Raw genomic sequence first — 13,093 nt, 5'->3', positions numbered from 1 at the left:
TCTGGTGTTCGTCGGCAAGCAAAGAAGTGCCTATCAGGAAAGTTTTTATGTCGGCAAAAGGGGCCTAAAACCACAAAAGAGGAACACACCAACTGATCGCGCAGGAAATTGCATCAGTTGGAAAAGGGAAGCGATCGTGTGGAAATTACACGTGGGTAATACCGGCATCGCACGCGCTTAAACCGTCTCGTCCAATAAGCATCGCTCAAACTAATTGAAGACAAGCAATTTAGGTTCGGTTTGCACAAAGAAGTTTTTTATGTTTTAAAATTTGCTTTGTTTTGGAGTAACCTAAGGAATGAAGCTTAAAGGCTACATGTATATCGGAGGTCGCTTCCGCGGAACCTTAGAGAAGATGCAAAGAGAAACCGCTTTGAGAAGAATGCGTGTGTTAAATTATTGGAGTGGCGTTGAGGAGATAAATATAGCAAAGGAACTATTCTCTTGCAATACTTGGAGAACTGTTATTTGCAAGAAACAGAAACTTGACAAAATGCCAAAAATAAGGGCTACTTCGTGAGAATACAAAAAATTATTGTTTGACAACGAAATTGAGGGATTATATTTGCTTCATTCTCTGCATTGCCGTTGCGCAATTTTAGTTGCATGCAAATAAAGGAGCCAAAGAGAGACTCGATTAAGTGCGTTTGGGACGTAGAAAAGCGGCTAAAATTCATCGACTTTTCCTAGCAGTTTTAACCTAGATCGCCAAATAAACGTGACGCGACGCGCGACGAACAAACGTACCGATATTGACACGCCTTTTAAGTTGTCAAACCTTAGCTGTACCAAGCTCTCTGGTAGATGACTGTTTGTCAGCCCGGTAAAGCCATGTCGCGGTTTTCGACGCCCTCTTGTTTGGATAAGCAAGAAAATCTGGGCTCCCCTCCAAGATCGAGACGACGTCTGTAGCTGCAGAACAATGCGCCAAAGAATCGGAACTCACACGAGGGATCATTGTCTACAATTTTGGACATTTCAATTTGAAACACTTAGATCTATTCACCTCTCCTTAAATTTCAATGGCGTGCTTGTCTTACTTTGCGCTCGAATTTATCTCCATTTTTGGTAGAATTCTTTGCTCTCTTTGTATTGTTCTCAAGGTTGTTGGTAATTTATTTGAGTGCGGTCTCTGCATTTTAGAAAAGGGTGGTTACCGCCAGTTACAAACTGCACGCAATGTAAAACCTTAGAGGGAAGACTGATGTAAATTATTCAATACGAGGTGATTAAGGTGCTTAAGATAGATTTTTTTCATTTCTAGACGAAACTTAGTACACGAGATTCAAGTAAGTTGTAACTGCAGTCGGCTGTTTCAGTTTGGGGCGTCGTTTATGGTGGAAAGCTCGCGAAAGGACCACGAATGAGCCAAACGTGACAGTTAAAATAAAAGGGGATAAATCATGGAAAGAAAAATTTGTTACTGTAGTTTGCATGTCGGAAGGAGTGAAGCTATTGTCAGTGGCTACAATAGCATCTAGGGGTCATCTAGTAACAACTTGTTTCTTTTTCACGTGATAGTGTTCTTTCGAAACTGACCTTGATCGCATGTTGTATTGTTGACATAAGAAATGACATGTTTCGTGATTTTGGAGTCTGATCTGATGTTAGGCCCACCTTTATTTGCTCTCCGTGGGTATGTCACGCAATGCGCTGTTTGGGTCAATTTTAATGCATGTTGCTTAAGTCGGTTTCAGTGTTTCAAGATTTGCTTTTGTTCGGCTATAGTTGACATTGAAGTTCGTTGACTTCTTCAAAAGGAAATCCACGGATTTGAAGACATTAACATGAAAGAGAAATATAATAGTGAGGTTAAATTTTACTGTCATGAAGGTCCTAGTTTTATCTGTTATCGTTCGTTAAGAAAGCAAATCAGTCGAGTGTCAGCTCTTGTGGGTATTATCTGCAAACGCAAACAAAACCCCCTCGGTGAGCAGAGTGAAAAGGAAATTACATAAACAAAAATAACTCAACAGCACTTCTTTTTCCAACTTCCGACAGCACAATTAGATGTAGCTAGGTTTAATTTACCCAAACGTTGTTTCACAGCCGAGTCTGGATCGCATATCAGGAGATTGGATCGAGACAAGTGAGGGAAAAGAAAGAGGTGGATAAGGAAAGCGACAAAAAAAGAAACTGTTAGCAGACGTGAAGAAAAAAAAAAAAGATTTTCCTCTCAGCTAGATTACAGGCGATCGTAGCATTCTACACAGTGATAGATGTTCCCCGTTCAGAACTGCATCGCCCGGGAATATGATCTTGCCATCTGACGCGTACGTCCAAAAGGCTGTTCTTCAGGTTCTTGTACATGGGTCGCACTTTGGCAAACTTGAGTTCCCATCGAGTAAACGTATTAGCACTAGTTCTTCAGTGAACGTCCAACTTTCAAATACATCTAACAAGTGTCTTATCTGTTGCAATGAGAAACGACAATTTTACTTGGTAGACGCATAGTTAATATATGGAGATGGTTATGAAGACCCATGAAACTCGACATGTTTCTTTGCTTTATGGTTTTGTTCGCTGTTTTGGCCCTGAACCATGAAAAAACCACACCCTTCTCCTAAAAAAACAGCCAATCACAAGTTTCGATTGATTTATTTAGAACTCAGTTGTTAATCGAGGACAAACGATTGTGCGCGGTCGTGGTCAAGTTAACATGAAATGCGACAGTACTGTTCTCGCTTTTGAAATTTTCCGGGTTTCATAACCAGTCCATCTATATGAACTATGCCCGCATTGAATGAAAGGGGTAGTTTCTGAAGAAATTGTGGTGCTGCGTCGGTGGGGAAGTAGTATACAAAAATTTGGTCTTATCAACGGAGTTGATAATGCAAATTGACCACCGTACAGAGATTCTAAAAGCTGACATTTCGAGCGTTAGCCCTTCGTCCGAGCGAATCGAGGGATTATGGTTTACGTGTAGTTTTTATAGTAGAGTAGGAGCTACGCTATTGGTCGTAACATGGAACTTTAAAAATAGGAATACATTAGTTAAATGAAAAGCGTTCGTTAATACCGTGAGGATTAAGGGTGCCGATTTGGAAGATGAATTTTTGTTCCAGATTCTTGCGGCTTTCCGTCGTACCTTGATGTAGGGAAAGGCCGCAGATAGCCATGTGTTTTTTGGAGTGGTTAGGGAGATTAAAATGACGAGCGACTGGCTTAGATGCATCCTTGTCATTCTTCTCAACATCTGCGGCCTTTCCCTACATCAAGGTACGACGGAAAGCCGCAAGAATCTGGAACAAGAATTCATCTTCCAAGTCGGCACGCGTAATCCTCACGGTATTAACGAACGCTTTTCATTTAACTAATGTATTCCTATTTTTCACGATGCCATGTTACCACCAATAGCGTAGCTCCTACTCTACTAAAAACTACACATAAACCACAATTCTTCGATTTGCTCTGACGAAGGGCTAACGCTCGAAACGTCAGCTTTTAGAGTCTCTGTACGGTGGTCAATTTACATTATCAACTCCGTTGATAAAACCAAATTTTTGTATATGTTAGCATTGCACCAGCATCAGGCGTCTAGCTATGAGAGACAATTGCTTAAATTGTCCCGATAACTGCGAAGATCACTTCTCCCGTTTGTCCACAATCTGCACTTCAAATATATAAATTTATTTCACTCAACAAAGGATCTACAGAACACAGAAGACACCGCCAGAATGAAAACCTAAAAATGTGCATCCCCCGCAAAATGATGTAATTTCATTACACCCAAAATGCCCAACAAGTAGAATGAAACATTCTGAAATTGGAGGATACTTACGTTGACACACATACTTTAGTTAATAAATTAAGAAAGATGAAATGGAATGTAAATTAGGCTTGCAATTTTGTAACGTTGTATTGCAATAACTCTAGTTAATCTCTGTATCGTTTGTATAGATCTATCTTCCTTATTCCTCTCCTTTTCTTTCTTTTTCTCAATCTCCTGCTGTTGAATTAACCTCATGTTCAAGTTTCCCCTTTCCGCCTCGACTAGCTAAGCTATAAGTGAGTGAAGGGGGTGGTTTCTAAAGAACTGTGGTGCTGCGTTGGTGGGGAAGTAGTATATAAGCTATATGCGAGCAGAGGAAGTTGCTATTTATCTATGTGAGAGAATACTGAAGAAATTAAACATTACAATAACCACTTAAAACTGTGGAACAAATAAAAGAAATACAGCAAAAAGAAAGAGAAGCATGGATGAAGAAAAGACTGAAGATTGCATGGATGAACAAGATTGAAACGGATTGCATTTGGGTAATCTTGACAAAAAGGCCCGACGTTTTTCAACTTTATGGCAAATCGCCCGAATAAAGGTCCTTTTTGCTCATAATCATCTTGTTTGTGATTTTATCAGTAAAGGAATTCCACATTACCATTTTCGAGTTTTAAACTCGTGATTAACTAAAGATTTCCCCTAAACGCCCGAAAATAACATAACATAGGCCCCTTAATATCAGGTAAAGTGCGTCGAGTCCCGTATAAGATCTTACCGTGTTTACTTCTTTCGCATTTCATTGCTATTTCGCGCACATAGTTGTTGACTACATTGTCATTAATACCTTCTTTGTATACCTATTATTCTTCGCTCAAGTCATCAAAATCAAGTCAATTTATTTAATGTCGGTAGTTCCTTCAGTTACGAAACTGGTATCAATGGAAGCCGACGGTGCACCTTTTACCCCCCTCCCTCTAACAGTGCTCCGTTTCACGGATATTTAAAGCTATAGTTACACGGATCAGAGGAAAGTGGAAACAGTGGAAACAATATTACTGCTTTTTGGTGTTGTCGTTGCCGTAGCCGTTTCTTAAATTCCCTTTTTAAGAAACGGCAACGGCTACTTCCTCGTCACAAAACAATAATATCATTGGTCGAAAGAGTATAAATAATCGTGCAGCACGGATTTTAGCAAGTATCTTAGCGGTCCTCTGCATAACGACGAAGTGAAATCACCAAATTCGAGGTTTTGACGACAACGTAAGCATGCAACAGAGAATCCTTCATTCTCTAATTTAACTCTGAAACCGCTCGTACCAATTTGTTTGTAGCCTACTTGGCCCTCATTGTAGGACGTGAACCATGTGTTGAATAGCCCTTACTCGCGATGGCCGCCATGTTGGATTTGCTATTATCATGCAAATTAGCCACACACTTCTGAGGGGGCAAACAACACAAGTTCGGTAGGTTATAATGAACATCTTAGCCACACAGATGATTTGTTTCATGTTCATTGAATGTTTATCACCTAAGTAGTAAAATAGAATGATTACAAATTACACAAGTTACTTGATGTTTGTTTAGTGAAAAATGAGCAGATAACGAAGGAGAAAGTCAAAATGTCAAAGGGAATCAAAAGACATAAAATTAACATAAAAAGTACTTAATTCTAAATTCTAAAAGGTACTTTTAGCAATGTTATTTCAATATTTCGACCAGCCGATTTTCCGCAATTTGCCTTTTTTTCAATGTTTGCCCCCCAGCATAACACATGGCTAATTTGCATTACAATTTGAAAACCAACATGGCACCTATCGTGAATAAGGCCTATTGGGTAGTCACAATACAAGGCGAATTTATATTGTGAGTTCCCGTTGCCGTCGTAGTTGCTTAAGTTCCGTAAAGTCCCTAATACAACATTTAACCATCTCCTCCAATGCAGAACAATCTAATAATCAAAATTAACTATGCAACTATGTTACTATCTCTAGAGTATCAGTGCTAGGAACAACCCTGTTCCATTTTTAAGATGAGTTCAACTGCTGCTGTTACGTCATCCACAACATGACAAGCTCTTCTAAGATGAGGTTGAAAAAGTATATCGCGGTGCTGGAAGCGTGCTCCTTCAGAGTTTGGTGGGTTTTCACCATCTTGCGATGAAACTCCAGTATGAACTAAAATTGACTCTATCCTCCTAACCTCTGGCATCCACTTCATAGCAGCATTGCCTTTTACCTCCACGCTAGTTCTTGTGAAATGATTTATAATCCTGTCTTTATCAGTTTCATGAAATGCCTTCAAATATTCATTACACATATTGGCTCCATAAATATCTGTGTCCAGGTTATCACTGAAATTAAAATAATAAATACATCAACTGTATCTGTCACCTGTCAAACAAAAGATACATGGAATACAAAAATGGCAGCTAATAAACTGTTCTTTTATCTTTGTGCTACAGTTAGTCCTACTAACCTCGTTTTACAGCAAAAACACAAGTTTCAACCAGGCAAATAAGTCTAAATTACATAAAAACTGAAGAATAATATTTACTAGGTGCCATTTTTGCATTTTGGTCTATTTAACAATGAGATGCCGGCTACGGGTCAATAGTCCATGATGCAAACCCAAATGGGCTATTGACCCGTGGCACTTGAGGGTGAAGGGTGTAATTGTTTTAGTATCACCCAACTAGTAGCTGGACAGAAAAGGCAACAACAAAGTTAACAAATGCAAGTTGAAGAAATGTTTATTTGGGAATAAAACAAGAGAAAGCATCGTTTTTTTTCGCTACTCTAGGACTATTACTAATAGTCTATAATTTACTAATAGTCCTCAAGTAGCATAACCAATTAAAATGCAAGATTTGCATTAGCCCACTAGCTGGGTGATAGTAAAACAGTTATAGACCAAACAGTTATTTAAATGTCTTATTAACATCACGTTTTTGATGACCCATAAGGTCACAGAGTCGAGTATTTTATACAATCAACTACCAACACACTATCACTTGACTTCCTCTCACATCGTCAAAATGTCAGTTGCCAGTAAAAGTCCTTCTCAAGACTACACTCACCCAGAGGATCAAAGTTAATTCCATCAAGTTACGTCATTTCTGGGCTCAAACCATTTCCAAACCATTTCTGTAAAGTTACTCAAATCTTTGGCACTGTCAGATTGAGAGGGTACTCTCATCACCTCACCTGTCAGTTGTCTTTCGTGATTTTCGCAAAACAAGAAAATTCCCATTTTTCCCTAAAGCAACTGCTTCAACCCACAGTACTTAAAAGAAGTGCCTCAAGGTGTATGCCAAAAAGCAAGGCAATGAGAAACAAAGAAACCAAAAACCTTAACCCCACGCCTTCAATGGCAATCTTGCAGAAAACAACAAAAACAAACAAGTCATGTTATTTAGCTATGTTTAAACATTTTGGTCAGAGCCCTTCATTATTAAAGGCATGATAATTTACTAAATAACAATATACTGTAATTAAAAAACCTCTTTTTTGTCAAATTGCAACCAAGTTGCAGTAGTTAACAACAGGTACATTATACAAAGAAATTAAACAAAATAACAACGTTGAAGTCTTAAAAGAAGTTTCTTCGGTAAACATTTAAAAATAGAAACTAGTGATAATTAATAAGAACCTTGTTTCGACACAGGTCTCTCTGTGGTTTGATTGAATGGTTGTGAAATTAGCGTAATTATAGGGGCAAAACTTAAAATATGTGGGAATTCCAAAGTATTTTTAAAAACAATTTCAAGTTCACATGTATTTTAAGCTTTGGCTCTATATGCTAATTTCACAACCATTCGATCGAACTTGAAAGTTTAGCTTTTATCATTAAATATTGAAGTCGCTAAGAATATTGAATTTTGGCCTTCTGGTAGTGAACCAACTTTGCTTCCACCTAACTTATGCATCAAACTTTAGCTTCAATAAATATTTGGTTCATAAACTCTGTGGGACAATAAAGATCCCAGACACTATTCTAAAAGAGTAGGGCACAGAGTCCTAGGTGTTGTAGTCTGGCTGTTCTTTCAGCAATGCGATTGGCTCAGAGTAATCTTGTAAATGGTCTTCTGATCAATGAGACCACATAACAGCATCATACATTAGTCAAATTGAAGGAGTCCAAGAGCTGAAACTAGTAAATAAATTTGTGCTTTCCTGATTGCCTGTCTGAAGCAAATTGATTCAAATTGATATGGAGTAATTTCATTGTTTTCATTTTCATTTATGAAAAAGCAATTCAAGCTGAGCTTCACCCCTAAATTTATGTGAAAAAAAACCTTACCCGATAGCATAGAGTGAATTGATTTGACTTGAACTGCTTTCATTGACTTGATTTAAGAGACAATGTTCAGCATACTGGTAGCTTGCTAAATTTGGTTTCCCCAGAAGAGCTGTGTAAATCAACTTGTTACCAGTCAGTTTCTAAAAACGAAAATTTAATAATAGCTAGTCAGCTGTGACCAGCTGTAATACAGCATAATTTGTTTTGTTATTGCATGAGCAAAAGGCTTGGGTTGGGAGATGAGCTCACTATTAGATCACATGGCATTAGTATACATGTATAAAGTGACTGAATAAGCTGCTAAGACCTAAAGGAACTCCACTTTTCTAAAGGAACCATCGTTGACCATTTTTGCCAACACATAACACTGTTGCACCATGTATAGTACGTTACGTGTGGCATCAACCATGATACTTAACTCCAGCAAAGCTGTTGGTATAATAAGCTTTTTGCAATCAACTCACCTTGTAAAGAGCCTCAAGACACATCAAGAAAGCTCCGTGACCAAACCTATATAAAAAAGAGTTCCAAAGAAGTTTCAAAATATCTGTCAATGAACAACTTTTAGATTGAGTGTTAGGGATACTGGGTGGACAGAGGGCAAAAATGCACTTTGTCACACGTCACTCATGTTCTTACTTACGAAAATCAATTGTTTGTTTTCTCTCACTTGACAGCTCCGTTCACCTGCGTCGGAGCACATGGAGGGTGTTTGTCAGGTTTTCTTTTGGATTTCTATAATGAAAGGATTTCCACCTTTGCAACACTGGGTGCTTAACAAGACCCCTAGACTGCTGACTATCCCCACAAACCAACCTTTCGAAAACTTTCTGGGCTGTCAATAATTTATTAGGACTGCAAGGTCAGGGTTTGTTGCTGCCTACACAGTGTTTCAGACAAACATTATAACTTTAAGAGGGACTAACTTTCTAACCTACTGAAAAATTATCAATGGTGAAATGGTATATGAAATGAATCATATATGAACTGCGGATATGAAATCAAGTGAAGCTATGATCTTTGCAGTTATGAGCGCAATTTTACAATTTATTGCGTAGAGAAGCCTCAAAAATTCAGGACTTCAACGGGGTTTGAACCCATGACCTCGCGAATCCAGTGCGACGCTCTAACCAACTGAGCTATGACGCCAAGCTATGAAAAATCATCATCACATCACACTTACATGTACAGTAGTAACAAAAAATACCTTGGCAAGGGAGCTTCTGCCATGTATAATAAATCAGTGTTTACTGCAATCACTGGAATGTGCTCATTGGATGTCGTGGAACTTGAAGAAGGGCTTCCACTGGTGACAAGAAGGTCGACAATAAGCTGAAGGTTTGTCTCCCACCGCACTGGTTCACCAAGCAGGAGTACCGCTACCAATCAAAAAGTTGTAAATTCCTTAAAGTGGTACTATGATCAAAAAATCATTTCCTTTTTTTCTTCAGATTTTGAAAGCGTGTTCGCTTAACATCTAACTGGCAAAATTTTGAGCTTTGATTTTTATCCAAAGGCTGTTTATTTTGAGTGTAAGTTTTGGATTTCACGGTCCGCCATTACTCACGTTCAAAACTGACCGACTGAACCTCAGAGGGTTGCATCTAGAGAAAATGACGTCATTTACTCACTAGCTTAAAATTTCAGCGTGTAAATGCAATTTATTATACATGTATATGCAAAACACGGGTTTAAACCTCTGAAAGCCTGAAACTCCCGTGCTGCATATGAATTCACCCACATACACACGCATTGCATTCTTAAACTAGTGAGTCTTTGACGTCATTTTCTCTTCGACCCAGCTCTCTCAAGATCTTAAAGTTAGTAATGGCAGACCAATAAACAAGGAAATTCCAGTTAAAATAAATACCTGTCTTTTTAAAATCAGAACTTAAAACTTTGGTCACTTAGTGTTTAGTTAACATAGTTTTGAAATCCAAAGAAAAAAAAGAATTGTTTTTTGGTCGTAGTACCACTTTAAACCATAAGTCAACAGAAATGCAAGACTCAGGTCACACATTATTATCATTAATTTTGTAAATCGTAATACAGTTAAATGTTAGCCTGAAAAGTAGCCTAGTATTTTCAGGGTTCATACACTTTTTGTGTCCTAAAATTCCATGACCTTTCCAGGACTCTCATGGGCCAAAAAAGACAAAATCCATGACCTTGGAAACCCTGAAATGTACTGTACATGTATATGGTCCAGAATACAAAATGGCGTGCTCTCAAAAATAGTCTAAATAGATGGGTTGTAGCACTGTTTGCCAAGTTTCTCTTCTGGTAAGTACAATCAATTTTGTCAACATTCTTTCATGTTGGTAGGGCTGGCCATAATGTGAAACAGCATGGTATACAAGAGTTCAGAGAATTAGCCCAGGTTAAAATTATTTTTACCAAAATTTCAATAATAATAATAATAATAATAATAATAATAATAATAATAATAATAATAATAATAATAATAATAAATTGTTTGAACACCACATACCTTCAATGGGTGGTAATTCTTCGACTGGAATGCCAAGCTAAGAGAATGAATTTAATAAAAACTTTAATTTAGTGAAGTCCTGTGTGCATCAAAATAAATATCTGAAACATTTGCAAAAGACATGCATCTTTCACAATTACAAGCAACTCTGGATACTTGATTAAGTGGAGTGTGATCGTCCCGTTCAGTGTAGTCCTGAGACTGTTTAGGATGACAATGACTTAGGTTTCGACAACCTGAGCGGAGATCATCTTCAGAGTCATGTGCTTTGTGTAACATCAGCAGATGGTATGAACTATCTGCACATTGATGTGACTGGTCAATTATTATAAAAAGTTCTTAGAAATTCAGTCAAAGTTTCCTAAGTTCTAAGAAATTCACAGTCAACTAAAAGTTCTGGAAATTCAGTTTGCAAGCTAAGGTCAGTCATTATGAACTGGTCACTGAGCTATTCCACCTCTACCTTCTCGTTGCTCATTCTACGTACATTTATTTGATCATATCTTCTCTCCCGGTCAACCATGTCTAGTAAAGGATAAGCTTTTCTTACGTCTTCAATATCTGACACTTTGGTGAATCCATAGCTGATGTATAAGTTAAAGGAAAATCTTATGTCTCAATACAAAAAAAGAAAACAAAAAATAACCAGTATATTCATCTGGATGATTGTATCAGGATTTCATGTTTACATGAATACCATGTTGAGGTTCAAATTACATTGATATCAAGTGTATAACCTTGACAAAGATTTTATCAATGCACAAAATAATACCAAAAAGGATACCCTTGTATGATTTCCTTAATGTTCTGTTGTCCGGATATCAAAACATGTTTCTTGTGTAACCAGTTAAACATTTTTAAAGGTGTATGAGACAAAACCATTTGATCCTCTCTTACCTGTAAACAACAAAACAACCAGGAAGACAACAATGATAACTATTATATTAATATTGATTCATTGTCATGTACCATTTTACTTGTAATGGGACATTTAGTGCTGGATATACTGTAGCATTAGGTTAAAAAGAACACATGTTTTCTAGAACGTATTGATCTCGGTGCTCAGAAATTGTACACGTACACTTGATTAAAACTGTTTAAACGACTTCGGCAACCTTCTGAACCCTTTTCTGTGTGACCTTTCATTGCATAATTGTGCCTAATTTTTTCCAAATTGCACTCAAAATCATGTGACTACCAATACATATAAGACAAAATCCATGACACATTACCCTGAAATGTTTACCGTCCAGAATACAACATGGACTAGTTCACATTTTCCAAGATTTACAATATTGGAAATCCATAACTTTCCAGGATCTCCATGACTAATTCAAGCCATGTTTACTTTCTTTCAAGAAGTCACTTCCTGTTCATGTTACCTTAGGTTCTCAATGTCAAGGACGTGCTGCATGCTTTTTAAAAGGGACCTTCAGGACAAGGATGACTACAAGTATGAGTTTTCTGTACTGAGAATGCACATAAGGTTTGCAGGCCAACATTTATCGAAAGTGCATGTGCTCAGAACAGAAAACTTGTATTTATAGTTGTCCTCCGATTTAAACATCCCTAATGATGTATTATTTACAGTATAGAGCGGTTTCCAATTGAGTGTCAAAAAGTAATCAGTGAATTACTTTGGTTTTGCATTACTTCACTCAGTGATTGGTTCGAAGTTCTCGCACCACTTTTTCAACCGATCAGAAGTGAAACCAAAACCATTTCCCCAAGCTTTGTGTCAGCTATGTGTGATTATCGAGTTTTAATTTTGATTGGTTTACTGGATTGTCTCCGCCCTTTTTGATTGGCCAAAGTAATTACTTTGGTTTTGGTTTTACGACACTCGATTGAATTTCGCTATAGAAGTTGCTGTAGGACAAGTATGACTTAAAAGTGACTTGTGGAGCCCAAAGGCCATCATTATCCTTGCAAAATCAACAGTCACCTGCTTGGGACATATTTGATGCCTTACTCTAAAACTAATCCCAAAACACCCTAACCCTACTTACCCCCTCCACCCCTCCACCCCAATCCCACCAAACACACATGGAAAATGTCCAAGTACTTTAGAAATAATTACCTCAAAACCAATCTTGTCGGATAGACGTTCTGCAGCTTCCTTTTCTGACTCACAACCTCCATTAGTTAAAAACACTGAGGGAACTTCTGCTTGTCGGAGCATTTCAAGGGCTTCTCTTGCCCCTGGGATTGGCTTCCGACCTCTCACAAGTACCCCGTCAATATCCAGCAAGACACCAAAGGACGGAAAAGCCGGCCTCTGCGATAATCTAAGCGTGGGATTGTCACAGAAAAATCGAACACCGCAAAAACGCAGAACATCGCTTAGTTTCGATTGTTGAAAGATAAGACGCGAGGTGAGATAGAAAGACATCGCAGTGTATCCAAGGCATGCAAATCACGTGAAACTATTTGAGAAAGTAAATATATGAAATCATAACTATGATGAAATGAACGAATAAAAACAGAAGGCTAAGAATACCTCTCCCTCCGGAAGCATTGTGGGAATCTCCCTTGCAACATCGGTCGATGTATGTTCGGAAACTCGATCACCCATCGTCATTTGT

The 13,093-nt window shown here is 38.0% G+C and overlaps 1 protein-coding gene across 1 annotated transcript; it reads right to left on the bottom strand.

Annotated features, from left to right (window-relative positions):
- Positions 1-3,609: 3,609 nt before the first annotated feature.
- On the bottom strand, positions 3,610-13,027 carry LOC137992196 (haloacid dehalogenase-like hydrolase domain-containing 5). The gene is made up of 8 exons (XM_068837351.1): positions 12,589-13,027; positions 11,293-11,405; positions 10,996-11,092; positions 10,509-10,545; positions 9,225-9,396; positions 8,482-8,527; positions 8,018-8,157; positions 3,610-6,068 (listed from the first exon to the last, which is right to left on the bottom strand). The coding sequence occupies exons 1-8, from the start codon at positions 12,898-12,900 to the stop codon at positions 5,720-5,722; spliced, it is 1,266 nt and encodes a 421-aa protein (XP_068693452.1). The 5' UTR covers positions 12,901-13,027; the 3' UTR covers positions 3,610-5,719.
- Between the last annotated feature and the right edge of the window lie 66 nt (positions 13,028-13,093).

This window comes from Montipora foliosa, chromosome 2 (genome assembly GCF_036669935.1).
Source record: "Montipora foliosa isolate CH-2021 chromosome 2, ASM3666993v2, whole genome shotgun sequence".
Lineage (NCBI taxonomy): Eukaryota > Metazoa > Cnidaria > Anthozoa > Scleractinia > Acroporidae > Montipora > Montipora foliosa.
Note: the sequence above shows the minus strand (reverse complement) of the source record. Positions and strands in the feature narration are given on the sequence as shown.

What these genes read in the sequence shown, in the direction of transcription:
- LOC137992196 (XM_068837351.1), bottom strand. Translation starts at nt 12,900, where the DNA reads ATGTCTTTCTATCTCACCTCGCGTCTTATCTTTCAACAATCGAAACTA. An exon ending in CCGACAAGATTGGTTTTGAG is followed by an intron (nt 11,406 to 12,588) that starts GTAATTATTTCT and finishes TGTTGTTTACAG; the next exon opens with GTAAGAGAGGATCAAATGGT. An exon ending in GCAGAAGCTCCCTTGCCAAG is followed by an intron (nt 8,528 to 9,224) that starts GTATTTTTTGTT and finishes TTTTTTATATAG; the next exon opens with GTTTGGTCACGGAGCTTTCT.